This window comes from Cynocephalus volans, chromosome 4 (genome assembly GCF_027409185.1).
Source record: "Cynocephalus volans isolate mCynVol1 chromosome 4, mCynVol1.pri, whole genome shotgun sequence".
NCBI lineage: Eukaryota > Metazoa > Chordata > Mammalia > Dermoptera > Cynocephalidae > Cynocephalus > Cynocephalus volans.
In genome coordinates, this window is record NC_084463.1 from 97,040,249 (window position 1) to 97,058,867 (window position 18,619).

The 18,619-nt window shown below is 35.1% G+C and overlaps 1 protein-coding gene across 2 annotated transcripts in view; it reads left to right on the forward strand.

Moving 5' to 3' along the window:
• The window catches only part of RSF1 (remodeling and spacing factor 1), a 156,834-nt gene that overhangs the window by 19,412 nt on the left and 118,803 nt on the right, over nucleotides 1–18,619 (forward strand). For both annotated transcript variants that reach the window (XM_063094386.1, XM_063094385.1), the window contains exon 2: nucleotides 17,740–17,831. In XM_063094386.1, coding sequence (XP_062950456.1) covers nucleotides 17,740–17,831 — 92 coding nt within the window. The remainder of the gene's footprint in view (nucleotides 1–17,739; nucleotides 17,832–18,619) is intronic.

The window sequence follows — 18,619 nt, forward strand, 5'->3', positions numbered from 1 at the left end:
TAATCTCTAGACCTCTCATCTCCTGGGGGATGGGGGTGAGAACAGAACTGAAAGTTCTAGGTTTCTAATCATGGCTTGTTTTTTCTGGTGACCAGTTCCCATTCTGAAGGTATCCATGAGCCCACCAAGAATCACTTCATTAGAACAAAAGACACTCACCCCTATCACCCAGGAAATTTCACGGGATTTAATACCTTCATGTAAGACACTCCTGTCACTCCTGTTACTCAGGAAATTACAAGGGATTTAGGAGCTCTGTGTCCGGAAAGAATTAAAGAACAAATATTAGAACAAAAGATGCTGCTAGCACCCTGTCACTCAGGAAATTACAAGGATTTTAGGAGTTCTGTGTCATGAACCAGGGGTAGAGAAATGTATGTTTCTTATTATATCATGTAAGGTAATACTGGCCTCTAGAATGAGTTAGGAAATATTCCCTTCTCTTCTGTTTTGAAGGAGTTTGAGAATGATTGGTGTTAATTCTTTTAGAAATACTTCGTAGAATTTACCAGTGAAGCCATCTGGTCCTGGGCTTTACTTTGTGGGAAATTTTTTTGATTTCTGATGTGTCTTGACTTGTTACAGGGGTATGCATGTTTTCTGTTTCTTCTTGAGTAAGTTTTGGTAGTTTGTTTCTAGGAATTTGTCCCTTTCATCTAGGTAATCTAATGTGTTGGCATACAGTTATTCATAGAAGTATTTCTACAAGGTCATTAGTAACGTCTCTCCTTTCATTCCTGGTTTTTGTAATTTGAGTCTTCTGTTTTTCTTCATCAGTCTAGATAAAGTTTTGTTAATTCTGTTCCTCTTTTCAAACAACAACGACAAACAAAACAAAAAAACTCGTTGAAATTTGAGGGCTGGCCATTTAGTTCAGTTGGTTAGAGTGTGGTGCTGCTAACACCACGGTCCAGGGTTTGATCCCTATACTGGCCAGCTGACAAAAAAACCCACAAAAACCAAAAAACGGTCATCTTTTCAAATAACCAACTTTTGGTTTCATTGAGTATGATTCCATATATATGAAATGTCCAGATTAGGCAAATTCGTAGAGACAGGTTAGTGGTTGCCAGAGGGTGGGGGGTTGGGGGGAATTGGAAGGGACAGGATTTCTTTCTTGGTTAATGTAAATATCCTATAATTAGTCAGTGATGGTTGCACAATATTATGAATATACTAAAAACTAATTAATTGTATACTTTAAAATGGTTAAAATGGTGGATTTTATGATATGTGAATTTTAAAGAAAGTTTTTTAAAGGGTTAATTGACATATATAGTGACATATGTATGGATCTGTTTCTTGACTCTACACTCCGTTTCAGTGATCTGTTTGTCTATCTTGAAGCCAATATCATTTTGCCTTGACTATACTAGCTTAATAATAAGTCTTCAAGTCAGGTAGTTTAAGTCCTCTTTATTCCTCTTTTTCAAAGGTGTTTTAGCTATTCTAGTTCCTTTTTGTTTCCATAAGAAGTTTAGAATAAGCTTATCAATTTCTGCAAAAAATCATTTTGGGAATTTTACTGAAATTATTTTGAATCCACAGATGAATTTGGGAAAAATTAACAGCTTAAGATATTGTGCCTCTTGATACATGAACATAGAACATCACTCTATTTATTTATTTTATTTAGCAGTGTTTGTAGCTTTCAGTGTACGGGTCTTGTACATCTTTTGTTGTATTTATCCCTAAATATTTTATGTTGTTTTATGATAGTCTAAATGGTATTGTCTTAAAATTTCAATTACCACTTATTCATTGCTGATATATAAAAATACAACTGATTTTTGTATATTGATCTTATATTCTGCAACCTTATTAAATTCATTTAAATTTAATAGCTTTTAAAAAAGTTTTTTTATAGATGATCATATCATCTGTGAATACAGTTTTACTTTGTTTCCTATCTGGATGCCTTTGATTTCTTTTTCTTGCTAGAATAACATGTACAGTGGTGAATATAAGTGGTAATAGTGGACATTCTTGCCTTTATTCTGATTTTAGGGGGAAAGTATTCGGTCTTTCAACATTAGGTATAATGACAACGAAGGTTTTTTACTATGCCATTCTGTTAATAGAAGGAAGTTCCCTTCTATGCCTAGATTGCTTAGAAATTTTATAGGAATGGACATTGGATTTTATCAGATTTTTTGCATATATTGAGGTGATTGTATGTTTTTTCATTTTAGGTTTGTTAACTTTGATGGGTTTTTTTTTTTAAAAAGCCAATATTGTATTTCTGGGATAAACCTCACTTAGTCATTATCATAGTGTCCCCCCCAAAATTCATTTGTTGAAACCTAACTCCTAATGTCACTGTATCTTCGGATAACGTCTTTAGAAGGTAATTAAGATTAAATGAAGGGCCGACGCCCTGGCTCACTCGGGTGAGTGCGGCGCTGGGAGCGCAGTGGCGGAGCGCCGAGGCCGCGGGTTTGGATCCTATATAGGGATGTCCGGTGCGCTCACTGGCTGAGTGCGGTGTGGGTGACACCAAGCCAAGGGTTACGATCCCCTTACTGGTCACAAAAAAAAAAAAAAAAAAAAGATTAAATGAAGTCATAAGTTTGGGGCCCTAATATGATAGGACTGTGGCCTTACAAGAAGAAAAAGAGGGATCACTTGCTCGCTTGCTCTCTCCCCCTCTTCCTCTTTCCATCATGTGAGGACATAGTGAGAAGGTGGCAATCTGCAAGCCAGAAAGAGAGCCCTCTACAGAACCTGACCATACTGGCACCTTGATCTTGGACTTCCAGCCTTCAGAACCATCAGAAAGTAAATGTTGTTTAAGCCACCCAGTCTGTGGCATTTTGTTATGGCAGCTCTAGCAGAAAAAAATAGTCATTATGAATTACCCTTTTAATATATTTGCTAAACTTGTGTTAAGAAATTTTGCATCTGTACTTATGAGGCATACCGTTCTGCAGTTTTCTTTCTTTAGAGGTGTTTGTCTGATTTCATTATGGGGTCTGTAGTGGACTGAATTATGTCCCCCCCAAACTCCCTGAAGCTTGAATTGTGTCCCCCAAGTTTTATGTATTAGAAACTTAGCCCCCACTGTGACTGTGTAAGAGGGTGGGAAATCCTATTATGGTAATTGGAAGGTGGAGCCTTGAAGAGGTGATTGGATTGTAGGACCATGAAGTAGTGAATGGATTAAAATTGGTGGTCAGGAGCGTGGTTCTGAGGACTTTAAAAGAAGAGGAGAGTGTCTGTCTCTCTCTCTGCTTCCACCATCTTGCAATGTGAAACCCCTCGGTCACTGTTGCCACCACCAGATGGACTTTGAGCTTCCCAGCCTCAGAAACTGTGAGCAATAAATTACGTTTTTCTTTATAAATCACCCAGTTGCAGGTATTTTGTTAGAAGCAACAAAAACAGACTAATATAGGGTCGATCCCATGGAAGGAATTGGTAAGCATTTCCTCTTCTTCAATTTTCAAGAACAGTTGGTGTAGAATTGATAGTCTTCAAATTTGTGGCTTAATTCACTAATGAACCCACCTGGGCCTGGAGTTTTCTTTATGGGAAGGTTTTAAACTGCAGATTAAATTTCTTTAATAGATACAAGGCTGTTCATGTTATCTGTTTCCATTTGGATGAGCTTTATTATCTGTTTCTGTTCGGATAAGCTTTGGTATTTTGTTTCTTTCAAGGAATTTTTCTATTTCATTGAGTTATAGAATTTATCAACATAATTTGTTCATAGAATTTTGTTTAAATTATCTGTCATCCATCTTATTCCTGATACTGTAATTTGTGCCTCCCCTCTGTCGCCTGCCCATTTGGGATGAAGGTTTATTCATTTTTTTGATCATCTTAGAAAAATAGCTTTTGGTTTCACTGATTTTTGCTACTTATTACTTCCTTTCTTTTGCTTACACTGTGTTTCATTTGTTGTTCTTATTGTAGTTTATTAAGGTGAAAGCTTTGGTCATTGATTTGAGACCTTTCTTTGTTTCCTTTTTTTTTTAAAGGAATTTATTTTTAATTGACATATATTGATTGTACATAATTTGGGGTACAGAATTATATTTAAATACAAGTATACAATGTGTTAAATTAGGGTAATTAGCATATTCATCATCACAACAGTTTATGTTTTCTTTATGATGAGAACATTTGAGCTCCTCTCTTCTGGCCATTTGAGAGAATACAATAAATTATTAATTATAGATGCTCAGCACTACTGTACACCAGTAGAACTTATTTTTCCTATCTAGCTGTAATTCTGTGTCTATCAACGAACCTCTCCTCATCCCCCCTCTGTCCTCCCCTTCCCAGCCTCTATAACCACAATTCTACTCTCTACTAATAAAAGTTCAACTCTTTTTTTCACACATGAACGAGAATATACAGTATTTATCTTTCTGTGCCTGACTTATTTTACTTAACATAATGTCTCCAGGCTCATCCATGTTGCTGTGAATGACAGAATTTCATTCTTTTTCATGGCTGAGTAGTATTCCATTGTCTATTTTTCTACAAATACTGCTGTAGCTACATGTCACAACTTTTATTCTATTATATTTTTATTATTTTAGGGTAATTGGGTTAGTTTTTCATGATCAGTCTTTTTTTTTTTTTTTTTTTTTTTCCTGTATCATTTTGTTTAATTTTCATTGTTATGTCTTTAAGCTCACTGTTCTTTTTTTGGCAGTCTTGTCTACCTTTTGTCCCCTTCAGTATATTTTTTGTATCAGACATTGTAGTTTTCCTGTCTAAAATTTTCTTTTGGGTCTTTTTAAATATTAACCTTGTCTCTACTTAACATGTTTAGTCTTTCCTCTAACTTTTCAAACATATGGATCATAGTCATTTATAGTCATATAATAAGTTTTCATGTTCGTTTCTACTAATTCTATTATCTGAGTAATTTCTTGTTTTTCTTCTCACTATGGGTTGAATTTTTCTGCTTCTTTTGCATGCCTGGTAATTTTTGAGAAGATAATAGACACTGTGAATTTTACTGTGCTAGGTAATGGGTATTTTTATATTCCTGTACTATTCTTGAGCTTTGGGTTATGATTAAGATAATTGAAAACAGATTGATTATTTAGCATCTTGATTTTAAGCTTTGTTAGGTGGGACCAGATCTGTGTTCATTCTAGGGTTGACTTTTTTCTCTATTGAGGCAAGACTTATTTTTCTGTAAAGAACTTGATAGTAAATATTTTAGGTTTTGTGGGCTATATAGTCTCTGTCTGAACTACACATCTAGTCTATTATAGTGTGTAAGCAACCTGTATTACTCTTTTTCTGCTGCTTATAACAGAAATACCTGAAACTGGGTATTTTGTAAAGAAATAATATTTATTGCTTGCAGTATCAAGCTGGGAAGTCCAAAGTCCAGGGAACACACCTGGTGAGGGCCTTGGTGGTGGTGACTCCACAGCTACTCAGGCAAAATCATATGGCAAAATGCAAAATCATATGGCAAAATGGCAGAAGCAAGAGAGAGACTAACCTCCTTACTCTCTCTCCTTTTAAAGCCATCAGAATCATGCACATGACCACCATTAAACCATCAGTGGATTAATCCCTTCACTAGGGCTTGGTCTTCACAATCTTATCACTTCTTCAAAGCCCTACCTTTCAATTACTGTAATAGGATTTCCCACTCTCTTAACACTATCATAGTGGGGTTTAAGTTTTTAATACACAATTCAATTCATAGCAGAAACATAAACACTATTTAAATGAATGAGCATGGTTGTGAATTTTATTTTTGGACACTGTAATTTGAATTTCAAATAGTTTTGAATTATCATAAAATATTCTTCTTTTGACTTCTTTCAGCCGTTTAATAACGTAAAAAACATTCTTTTTTTTTTTAGTTGTTAGGCCATGCAAAAACAGACAGTGGATCAGATTTGATCTGTGGGATAATTTGCCAACCTCTGCTGTAACCAATGCTATTTGAAATATGAGCTTTTCCATTCTGGCTACTGGGGACAGGCCTTGTTTGTAGACCTGTGTGACTATCAGGCTCTATTCATTTTATTTATATTGAGTGGTTCTTTCCCTCATCTTGGTTAGTTTTCTCATATACATGTACTGATCAGTACTTTGTTGAATGCTCAGAGGGGACCCTTTACAAATTCCCAGAGTGCTCTCTGCAGCTCTCTCCTGTCTTGCTCTGCTCTGTGAACTCTAGTTGCCTTTGCCTTTTTGACTCTCAACTTCATCTCTGTGACTCAGGGAGATTGACAGGTTTTTGTCTGGTCTTCCCTCTTCACCTCTTTACTCAGGTAGTAAATTGGGACAATTGTAGGGTTTATCTCCTTGTTTTTTATCTCATGTATCACAATTCACAGTCTTGGTAATGTCTTGAATGTCGTTTTACATTTTTTTTTTCCAGTTGTTTAGTCGATTCAGGAATAATAAGGGAAGTCCAGTCTTTGTTACTACATATTTATTGGAAAAACAGTGCATTACTTTTTCCCCGTTTTTATTGTAATTTTAAGGGATTTGGACAGGATGGTCCTCACATTGTACTTTCATAGAATTAAAATTATGGGGACCTTTTGTTCCTCAATGTGTAGTGATTGCCTACTGATGCTAAACTCTTTTCTAGGACTTGTGAATAAAACTTTAATGGAACCTACATTCTAGTGGTCTCCAACAGTAGATGGTGAATATAATGCCTCAGAACATGAAATAGGAAATATGTGTTCCATAGGGATCTATTGGCTTGAGTGAATAGTAACCAGGGGTCCACAAGCCATTGTAAATATTTTTAAATGCTAATTTTAAATTTAAATAAATATGCATTTATTTATTAAAGTGTTGTATGAGCTAACAATAGCATTGTATCATCGCCTTTATATGAAACATTCTTCACTCAATGTGGTAATTTCTTTTCCTTATGCCAATCAGATATTCCGATTGATAGTTAATAGTAACCTTGCTAAATAAAACAGGAGATTTTAGTAAGTTCATTTTGTTAGGCTAAATTTCTTAGAATGTACCTGTGGAGAGAAGTTAGTGGGAAGCAAGATGGTATAGTGCAAAAATTGTGGGCTTTCGTGTTAGCTGGATTGAAATCTTAGCCTTGCCACTTGATGTTTGTGTGACTTGGGGGATTTAGTAACTTGTGAACTTCAAAAGGCTACAGTAATATCCACCTATATAGTTTTAAGGATCCAATATAAGTTCCGTATTCCCTTTGTGGACATGTTTAAAACTACTATATGATATATGATATGATAATACATACCATTTATCTTTAGGAAGTTCATGTATAAAAAATAGATCCACTTATAATTCACCCTTCTTTAAATTTACATCATCTGCCCAAATTCACATGTTTTTAAATGTGCTTTAAAAAATTAGGAATTCCATCTCTGGCCATGAGGGAGTAATAAGGAGTTTTTACCCCCTTGTCATAAACAGCTAGTGAACTGGACCAAAATATGTGTACCATTCTTTTAGATATCATACCAAGGCAGATCCAGGACTGTGATCCCTGAGATAGGGAAAATAAAAGAGGCAAGTTCTACCACTACTGTTGTTTCCTGCCTGGAAGTAGCTTCAAGACCACAGAAGCAGGGAGAGTGAACCTAATGAGTTTGGCAGCCTCACCCAGTTGAGACAAACACTGGATTTGGAGAGGCTTAGGTAGCAGGTAGAAGTTGCAGGGCCAGGTTCTGAAAAGAAGGGAACTAAGCGGAAAAAAGAACTCCAGAAGGCTGTATAGGGGCCATGTGAATCTTTGTTGAATATTGGGGCATATATGGATAGAGTGAAGCTCCACAAGACTGGGCACTGAATATCCAGAGAATTATGGGCAGAACATTTCCCAGAGCTTACACCAGAAATATTTGAACTCTGACCAGAGTGAAGGGTTCTTTGGAGCGCCTAGGGTTCTTAGTGGAGAACCTGTGGATTCCTTGTAATAAAGCTGACAGAAAAGGCCTCAGAAGGATCAGGTGGATTGGCAAATAACTAACTGCCTGCCAAAACAAAGCCCAACTCTCTATACAGAATGATTGTAAAATCCAGACACTCAACAACAGCAATGTAACATTGATGTTTTCCAGCATCCAAGTAGAAATTACTAGATATGCTGAGAAGGTGTTCCAGTGTTACCCATAATCAGGAGAAAAATCGAGTCCAAAGAATTCAGATTCAGTAATGACAGAGATGCTGGAGCTAGCAGAGAAGGATGTTAAAATAGCTATTTTAAGTATTTAAAGAAACACATGAGCATAAAGAGAGAAGTGTAAGATATGAAAAAGAACCAAATGGAACTTATAGGGATGAAAAATCACAACATCTGAAGTAAAAAATTTACTGAAAGGGATTTAACAGAAAATTGGACACTGCAGAAGAAAAAACCATTGACCTTGAAGACATAGTAAAATGAAGCAGGGAGGGAGAACTGAAAATAATCAAGTGCTCACTGGTCTATGTGACAGTATCAAGCAGGCTTAATAAAGTGTATCTGATATCCTAGAAGAAGGATGGAGCCAAAAATATAGGAAGAAAATAATGGCTGAAAAGTCTCCAAATTTGATGAAAATTGTAAACTCATAGATCCAATAATCTCAATAAACCTAAAGCAAGGCAAGCACATACAGACATACAAAGGACATAGTCAATTGTCAAAAACCAGTGATAGAGACTCTTTAAGAGAGCCAAAGGAAAAGCTATATTGTATATAGAGGAACAAAGACATCTTGTTAGAAACCATGGAAGTTAGAAGATAATGAACATTGTTAAAGTACTGAATGAAAAAGTCTGTCAACATATAATTCTTTATCCAGCAAAATATTCTTTAAAAATGGGGGTGAAATAAAAACCTAGACAACAATTTAGACAAATAAAACCAGAGAATTGTTATGAGATAGCTGACCTGCAGTACGAGAAACATCTTCAGATGAAAGGAAAATGGATCAGATGGAAACTTTGATCTAGACAGAGTGATGAAGAGTGCAAGAAATGATAAATGTGTGAATAAATATAAAACACATTTTCCCTAATTTAAAAGGTTTTTTAAAAAGATAATTGTGTAAAGCAAAATTCATAATGTGTCACAAGTTTCACAGCATATGAGGAAATAAAACATATTAATACCTGTAGCATAAGGATGAGAGCAGGGAAATGGAAGTGTATAGTGTTCTAATGGTAAAAAGTGTTCACATTGTATGTGAACTGGTAGAATATTATTTGATGGTAGACTATATTGAGCTAAATGTGCATATTGTAAAACCTAGAGCAACCACTTAAAATTAAAATAAAGAAACATACCTCATTAGCCAGTAGTGGATGGTAAATGAAGTTCATTTCAATCCAGTTAATCTGAAAAAAGTTTTAGTTAGTTCACCCAAAAGAAGACAGGAAAGGAGAAGAAAGAAGGGAATAAAGAAATGTTGGGATATATACAAAATAAATGGTAGGTTTGTAGATTTTAATTCAGTTGTATTAGTTGCATTAAATATGAATAATTTTAATCAGGGGTTGGCAAGATTTTTCTGTAAGGAGCCAGATATCGAAGAATGTTTTAGGCTTTGCGGTAAATACAGTGTCTGTTGAACTGTTCAATTCTGCTATTATAGCATAAAAGTTAGCCATAGACATTACATAAGTGAATAAATATGGTTTTGTTCCAATAAAACTTTATAGACACTGAAATTTCAATTTTATGTAATTGTCATGTGTCACAAAATATTATTTTTCCTTTGATTCCCCATCCCCCCGCTCACTGCCAGCCCTTCAAAATTATAAAAACATTCTTATTTCACAGGCAGTACAAAAACAGGTGACAGGATGCATTTGTCCTGCTGGCGGTAGTTTGCTAACCCTTGGTCTAAACCTGCTTTCTCCACTATGCCACCACTAACCACATGTGGTATTTTAATTAAAATTAATTAAAATTAAATAAAAGGTGGAGATTGTCAGAGTAGATAGAAAAGTATACCCAAGTATAAGTGGTCTATAAAGATCCACTTTAAACAGAAAGATATAGGTTAAAAGTAAAAGGATAGAAAATGATATACCATACAAGAAGGCTGGAATGGCCATATTAATATCAGAAAATGGAGACTTCAGAAAAAGGAATATTAGTAGAAATAAATAAAGATATTTCATAATGCTGTTTATCAGGAAGATGTGAAGACAGTGTTTTCACTAATAGCAGAGCTTTAAAACACGTGAAGTAAAAATGGACAACTGAAAAAGTATATACTATCCACAGTTATAACTGGAAATTTCAACACTCCTTTCGCAGTAATAGATACTGCAACTAAACAGAAAATCAGTCATATAGAAGCTATGAGCAGTGTTATCAACGAACAACAATATTGACATTTCTAGAACACTCCATCTAACAAGGTAGAAGACACAGCCTTTTAAAATGACTGACACCTCAGTGTTGGTGAGGATGTGAAACAATTGGAACTCTAATGCAGTAATGGTGGGTATATTAAATGGAGAAACTACTTTGGCAAAATGTTTGGGAGTTTCTTATTAAGTTAAACCTACATCTACCATATAACCTATCAGCTCCACTACTATCTACCCAAGAGAAATAAAAATTTATGTCCACACAAGACTTGTGCACAGATGTTCATAGCAGGTTTATTTATAATAGCCCCAAACTGTAAACAACTCAAACGTTCATCAACAGGTGATTGGGTGAACAAGTAATGTATTTGTACAAGGGCATAATAACATTACAAAGTATGAATTTCAAAATAATTATGCTAAGTGAAAAAAGCCAGACAAAAAGGTACGTACTGTGTGATTCCATTGATTTAAAACTCTAGAAAAGACAAATTTAGTGAAGGAAAACAGATCAGTGGTTTCCTGAGGCTAGAAGTGGGATGACTGACTGCAAAGAGGGGCAACATTTATTTAGTCATAGTCTCTTCTGTTTTTGTTGGGGGTTTTTTTGCTCATATTAGGTAGCCTATCCTCTTGTATTATGTTAAGAAGCTCACTAAGCTTTGTAAAACTTCAGTTTTCATAAAAGCCAGTATATGGTTGTTCATTTGTAAGTTTATAGCATGGGTGTTGTTGATTGGGTGTCACAAATTAACATCATTAAAATGGATAGTCTGTTTTACATGTTTCTTTTAGTGGTTTTAGAAATTTGTTGTCCTATATTTTTCTATCTGGTTCCTTAAGTATGAGCAAGAAACATGTATTATTGTTTTATTCATTTGCTAATCAGTTACTTGGGTTAGGAGAAGTTCACGTTTATGAAAAACAAGTTTGTTTTTTAAAGACCACATTTTTTCATTGAACAGGTCTATTAAATGTGTGGTATGTGTGAAGCACTGTCCTAGGTGCTGAAGATGCGGGACTGTTTAATGTGGGATACAGTTAGTCAAACAGGCATTTATGAATCAGCGTGATGCACAAATATAAGGATCAACTTTGCCATCCCTAATACCATAGCTTTAGTCCAAGCCATCATTATCTCTTGCTTGAAGTATAGCAATAGCTTCCTAATTAGTCATATTTGTACCCCCTCCAATTCATTCTTCACAGAGCAGCCAAAGTGATCTCCCCATCATAAACACCATTTTTTTTAAATTATGGAAAATATTATTAGGGAAACATACAAAAATATAAAGGTGTATAATGAACTTTCATGTGACCACTACCTAGCTTCAGTATGATTTTGTTTCATCTGTAACTCTATCTAGCCCCGCCCCCTAGGCCCCTAGATTATCTTACAGTGATCTTTTAAAAACTTAGAGCATGTAAACTTTCCTACGTTCCTCCTGTGGGGAATCATTATATTTAGAATAAAATCTAAGCTCATTTTTTCAATGTTACAAGTCTTTGTTTTATCTTCCTCCCCTAAGTTATTTAATCTTTTAAGATTATTTTTGCCTTTTTTTGGTGGCTGGCCAGTAGGGGGATTCAAATGCTTGACCTTGGTATTACAAGGTTGCTCTCTAACCAACTGAGCTAACTGGCCCTCCCCCAAAATCTAAACTCTTCACATGACTCAGAAGCTTTATGAGATTTGGCCTTTGCTTACTTCTCCAGCAGCTTATTTTACCTTTTTCTTTTTCCAGTCACACTAGAAGCTTTTGGCCACCTCAGGACTTTTATACACGCGTTTCCTTTTGCCTGGCACATTCCAACCTTCCTTTGCTTGGTTGGCTGCTTATCTTTATGGTCTCTAGTAAAAGGCATTCCCTGATGGTTTTAACTCTATGTAGTGTTTCCCTTTCAGTTAGGAGTTGGTGCATCTAGGTGAAGGGTGTACTAGTCTTCCAACTTTTTACTAGATTTGAAATTATTGGGGGAAAAAAGTTGGGGGAAAATCCCCGTTCCCCTTCAAATACTGTCATATCACTCTTTCTTTTAAAATTTGTTTTGCCCACCACCCCAAACCCTCTGATTGTTAAATTGAGCAGAGAAAAAGCAGAGAAGGGAAATAGGATCATCTGATTAGAGTTTAAGGCATATGGTACTAGAAGCTATTGTCTCAAACACCTCAAATTCCCTCTGTCAGTATGCTGTTTATAAGTATAAGCAAAGAGTGACCCTTTAAAGCTGGCTGATGTTAGGGTGGCTCACTTCATCTTATTTGGAAGTCTTTCCTCTACCTAAAGAAACATCTACCTTCTCCTTAGGGTTTCACATGGTGCTGTAGTTGTGTGGTGTTCCATTTCTCTTAAGTTTATTCTCCTTTCTGGATTGCTGGTGTTATCACCATCTCTAGCTATGCTGATATTTGTAGTACACTGATTACTTTCTTTATAGCAGATATATTTTCCAGTTTGGGTTCTGAAATAGTCTGAGCCATGTCTGGTGCATTTCTTTAGCTATGTGGGAACAGCAATATGATTCTAAATGGAACTCAAAAACCTAAAGTGGAGCAGCAGGTACCCTTGGTTTGTCTGCCTGCATAAGAGCTATTCTTGGGGTTTTTTTTGTTTGTTTATTTGTTTGTTTGTTTTATCTCTTACCTGGAATCTCTGTACTATACTTTTTCAGATGGCGGTCTAAGTTACAGCTCATAGTCTTGAGCTGTTGCTTTGCTTTTCAGAAAACTAGGATGATTGATTAAATGAACTCTTTGAAGATAAGGTATTTGAATACATGACAGTGATTTCAAGGATCAAGTGGCCTGTGGGATCAGTCTCATTATTCTATAGCTGTGCTCCCCCTACAGAGTTTCTAAAATCTGGGCAGTAAGTAAAAACTTATTGTAAGCTTGTCTTTCAGTCACTGTGTGTGAAATCAATGTTCTTTTATCAATGGCCTAGATAAAATAAACTGTATCTCAGCCTATAAGCTTAGAGGAAATTTAAGTAAAAAACTTTATTAAGGAATGTGAAGAATTATGTCTGTAGTCATTAGGAGCTGCTGTAAGTTTCTTCCATTCAAAAAAGCAATATTACAAGTAACAGAATAGAGGTGCAGAAGCAGCAGCATTTTTAAGATTTGGTGCTAAAAGGATGCTTAGAAAGATGTCAAAATACAGTTATGCATAACCTAGCAACAGGTATACATTCTGAGAAATGCACTGCTACATGATTTTATAGTTATGCGAACGTCATAGAGTGTACTTACACAAATCTAGATGTTATAGCTGACTGAACACCTGTGCTGTATGGTGTAGCCTCATAGTCTTATGGAACTACCATTGTTGACCAAAATGTTATTATGCAGCACATGACTGTGTAAAACATCATTGGGTAATTGGATCAATAATACAGTCTGGGATTCCACCATTTTCTGCTGTTTCATACCTACATCATGTTGACAGGCCTTTCATGAATTCACACATCCCTTGACCTTTTCTTTCTGCTTCAGAATCTTTCACCTCTTGAGGCCTTGTGAAAGAAAGAAAGGTTATGTATCAAATCTATCATGTGAAAAGGTCAATTACTCAGTTCAATTGGTACAAAAACCTATGTTTTTCAGAATGACTTGAAGTTGGTTAACAGATTTTTAGAAGGAAGTTAATTTTCTGATGTTCTGGAAATGAGACTATTTAGAAAGCCTTCTAGATGATAAATGAGTGAATTTAGAGCTTGGCAGTGTTTTAGAAAATGATTATGTGTTTTAAAAATATGATTGATGCTGTATAGCTGCCCTATCCAAAACCATACCCACTTGACATATATATCTCTTTAAATTTAAATTAACTAAAAATAAATAAAATCAAAAGTTTAGTTCCTCAGTTTCACATATCAAGAGCTCAATAGTCATATGTGGCTAATGGCTACTGAACTGGAAAGTGCAGATATAGAACATTTCCATCATCTTAGAGTGGTTTATTGAATAGACAGTGCTGCTTTAGAGAATACAAAGTATGGCAATTTTAATATTTGTTATACTATATTATTGATTAATTTTTCTATTGAAGTTTTTGCCTGTTTTTATCAATTGACAAATTAAGAGCTATTAGTGCCCTTAAAAATTATCAGCTTGTCAGTTCTAACAGGAAATATATAGAGCACAGTGTTATAACAAGGTCAAGGGTTCAGATCTCAGTACCGGCCAGCTGCCCAAAAAAAAGAAAATAAAAAAAAAAAGAAATATAAATAAATTTAGTTAGTAAATTGTAGATTATAAATTTGAATTTTAAATGTGCTAGCTCTACACTATTTAGTGCTCTCCAGTACAGTAGCCACCACATGTGGCCTGTAAGCACCTGGAATACAGTTAGTATAAATTGAGATGTAAAAGTATGAAATGCACAATGTATTTTAAATACTTAGTACAGAAAAGAGATGTAAGATATATCAATTTTGAAGTACTGATTATATCTTGAAATGATAACATTTTGATATATATAATATTAAATAAAATATTATTAAAATTAATTTTAACATCTTTTTTCTTTTTTATAAAAATTAAACTAAATTTACTTTTTAAAATCATTAGACTCTTTTTCACTTTTATAAATATGCTACTAAAAAATTAAAATTATGTGACTAACCTTATATTTCTATTGGACAGTGCTGTACAATAAGTTAAGTAATATGTAATCTATTTTTAAGTGCCTAAATCAACAATTACTAAACTTATAAAGTGGAATGAAAAATGTATGTATTGCATATTCAGTTTTGTCTTGAATTGGGTTTTTAAAAATAGTACTCATAGTATCAAAATCTTTCATGATTTCATATATCTATATAATGTGTGGGATATGCATAAAAGTGGTGCAGAGCTTTAGCTGACTGTTAAATGATGCAGACAATATGTGATACAGATAATATGAGTATGACAGGCATTTCAGAGACAAAGGAGTTGCTGGTATTGGAAAGAACTGTCATGGAGACTTTTGAAACTTGTTTTGCCCAGATGTTGAAAGATGGTATGATTCAAGTGGGCAAGAAAGAGGAAGGTGGAAGGCTTTAATAAAGCCAACTAGGTAATGGGCTGAGTATGCTTAGTGGACAGTGAATAGGCCAAGATAGATTTGAATCAAAGGATTTCAGTGCCTCAGGTTTTCTTGACTCTTTCTCTCTCACTGCACAACCACTCAATCACTAAGTTTCATTAATTTTGTTTTCTGTACATTTCTCAGATATGCTCACTTCTCTCTGTACCAATTCTACCTTAGTTCACGCTACTCCCATTTTTCTGGATTGATGTTTTCCTGAATTTACATGTAATCTCTGCCTTGTACCTCACCTCCTAAAACAGTCTAATAAAAGTTTTTCTTAATTTGAAAATCTGTCTTCCTCCAATTCAGTCATTGAGATCTTTCTAAAATACAGATCACTCTCCTGCTTAAACTTTAAATAAAATCTAAACTTAGTCTGACCATATAAGGCTCTTCATGATCATGCCCTTTTTCTATGTCCATGCCAGTTCCATCATCACTTTGTTTTTTAGTCATTTGTATCTGCTGCTGTTTCTACAAGCAATGTTCTTTTCTCCTTTTTGTCCCTTGTACCCTCAACCTCAGACATCAGGTCTTAGTATAATTGTCTATTTACTTGTCTGTGACCACTCCTTCCCTCCCCCAACCCACCACCTTGCCCCAATAAGAAGACCCACTCAAGTAGGCTCATGAAAGACAGGGAGTATTTCTTGCTTTACTAATAGTAGACCCACAGAAATTTGTTGAATGGGTGAATGTTTTTATACTTCAAGATTGTTTCAAGTTAGAAGTAGCTTTAGTGGAGAATAAAGAATCTGAAAGAATGACTGAAAAAAAACTGGGACATCATTTCCCAATCTGTTCTTTAGAACATTTGTATGCTAGAAGATATTGGATCAAGTATTATAGAATGCTGCAGATTATATCCCTACCTTGGATATTCACAGTACACATAAGAGCAATCAATAAAGACTTCCAAAAGACCTGTGGTAAAAACCAAACAAAACAACCTTTTTCTTTTTTTCTTTTTTTCTGGACCGGTAAGGGGATCGGAACCCTTGGCTTGGTGTTTTCCGCACCGCACTCAGCCAGTGAGCGCACCGGCCATCCCTATATAGGATCCGAACCTGCAGCCTCAGCGCTCCCAGCGCCGCTGCGCTCCCAGCGCCGCTGCGCTCCCAGCGCCGCTGCGCTCCCAGCGCCGCTGCGCTCCCAGCGCCGCTGCGCTCCCAGCGCCGCCTCGCCGCACTCTCCTGAGTGAGCCACGGGTTCGGCCCCAACATTTTTCTTTGATCTGACATTTTTCTGATATTTTTGAATATGGAACCTTTTTAGATAGTATACCTGTAATTTCTCTTAGGTTGATAGTGGGTTTTGGGATTTACTATATTTGAGAGCTGTGTGTGTGTCCATTATTTCACTCAGGTCTAATTAATATAATTTAAAAACATAATTAGATCACGCCCAAGAGATATTTGGAGGAACTCTGGTTGTTTGCGATCAGAACAGAGAACCTAAAGGAAGATATAAGAATCTTCAGATATTTGAAGGTATGAAAGCGATGAAAAGTATTGTCTTTGAAACTAGAAAATAAGAGCCAGAACCAGGGGTGGAAGTTATAGGAAGGTGGATTTTGATTTAGAGTAAGGGTAACTTTCTAATAATTAGAACTGTCCAGGAAGTGTTACTAAGTGCCTTAGAAGGTGAGTTAATTTTTTGTCCATGAGAGTTGTCAAGCAAAGATCCAAATGGATGTTATAGAGATGTTTAGTGTATCAGTAGTTTTTGAAACAGTTTGAAAACATAGTCTCAATTTCTGAGTTATCCATCAACTTGGAATTTATATTCCTTGATTCCTTTCTAATTCTATGTATCTGTGTCTTCATCTTAAATCTCAGTAAAGAAGCCAAATAAATATATGTTATGGGAAACAGATTAGAAATTTTAGTTGTATAATTAAGTGCTTTTACTTGATTTTTTTAAAAATAGACTTAATTTTTTTAGAGCAGTTTTAGGTTCATAGAAAAATAAGTGGAAAGTACAGAGAGTTCACATAATACTTCCTGTCCCCCCACGCTGTGCAAGTTCCCCTTCTATAGACATCCCATACTGTGGTGATACATTTGTTATAATCGATGAACCTGCTTTACCATATCATCATCACCCAAAGTCCATAATTTACATTAGTTTTCACTGTTACCTGATGCTCTTTTGAATGAAAATATGAGTATTTCTATTCATCTTCAAGAAAGTGGTTTTCAATAATTTCTTGCTCTAGTTTAGGCGTTTCTGTTTTCAGAGATCTGAAAAGTAGCTAGAATCAACATCATAAAGTATTCAGGGTTGGGGAAAGTTCTTTTTTTATATAATCTTAAATGTTCACAAATGTTTTATTTTGCTAGCTAACAGTAGTTTTTTTTCTTCTTTTTAAGTTCCAAAAGAATTGGTGGAGCTCCATTTGAAGTTGATGAGGAAAATTGGCAAATCTGTTACAGCAGACAGATGGGAAAAATATTTGATCAAGGTAACTTTGTAAATTCCCTTCTCTATTACTGAAATATTACTAATCTGGCATAAATTGATGTTATGTTTCATAATATGCTTACCTTTTAAAATAGCTTACTAAAAGTTACAGAATATGATTCTAAAATCCATGTTATTACTGGAAATGTGTGATTTTCTTCTGCTGTTGCTACTGAGGAATAGTCTTAAGTCCTACAGTTAGATTTCAGAGGTATAATATCTCTTTTGTGCCTAACACTGTGCTTAGGACTTTTCATGTCTTCTCTCATTTAATCCTTAAAGACATCCTAATCAAATCAAATAAGATACGGATAAAGCCCAGGGAAGTTGTCATTTTTGCTTGAGATTGCACACTACATGTAGGTAGAGCCAGGGTTTGTCCTTTACTTCAAAGATAAAATGTTAGTGTGGAAACTTCTAAGTTATCAACAGTGCCAAACCTGTTGTTAATGAGGACAATCTAAATCAGAAAATGATCACTTTAGAGTAGACCCTATTAAAGGCAAGAACACTCAGGAAGAATTGCTGGGAATTGCATCCAAACAGAGAGCCACACAATTTTTAAAAACCTAAACTAATGTATATACCTGTCTCCATGATGTCCTTTGAGGATATTTTGACTTTTATAACATATCAGAATTAGGTTATATTTTTAGGTGATTGAACAATAATTGTTCTTGTCTGCTTTTTAGAAAATGTATATGGTTATGTATACACATGTTTTCATATCTGCTCTCTTTTTTGGAAAGCATGAGGAGACTGCAAAAGTTCATAGAAAAATAGAATGAA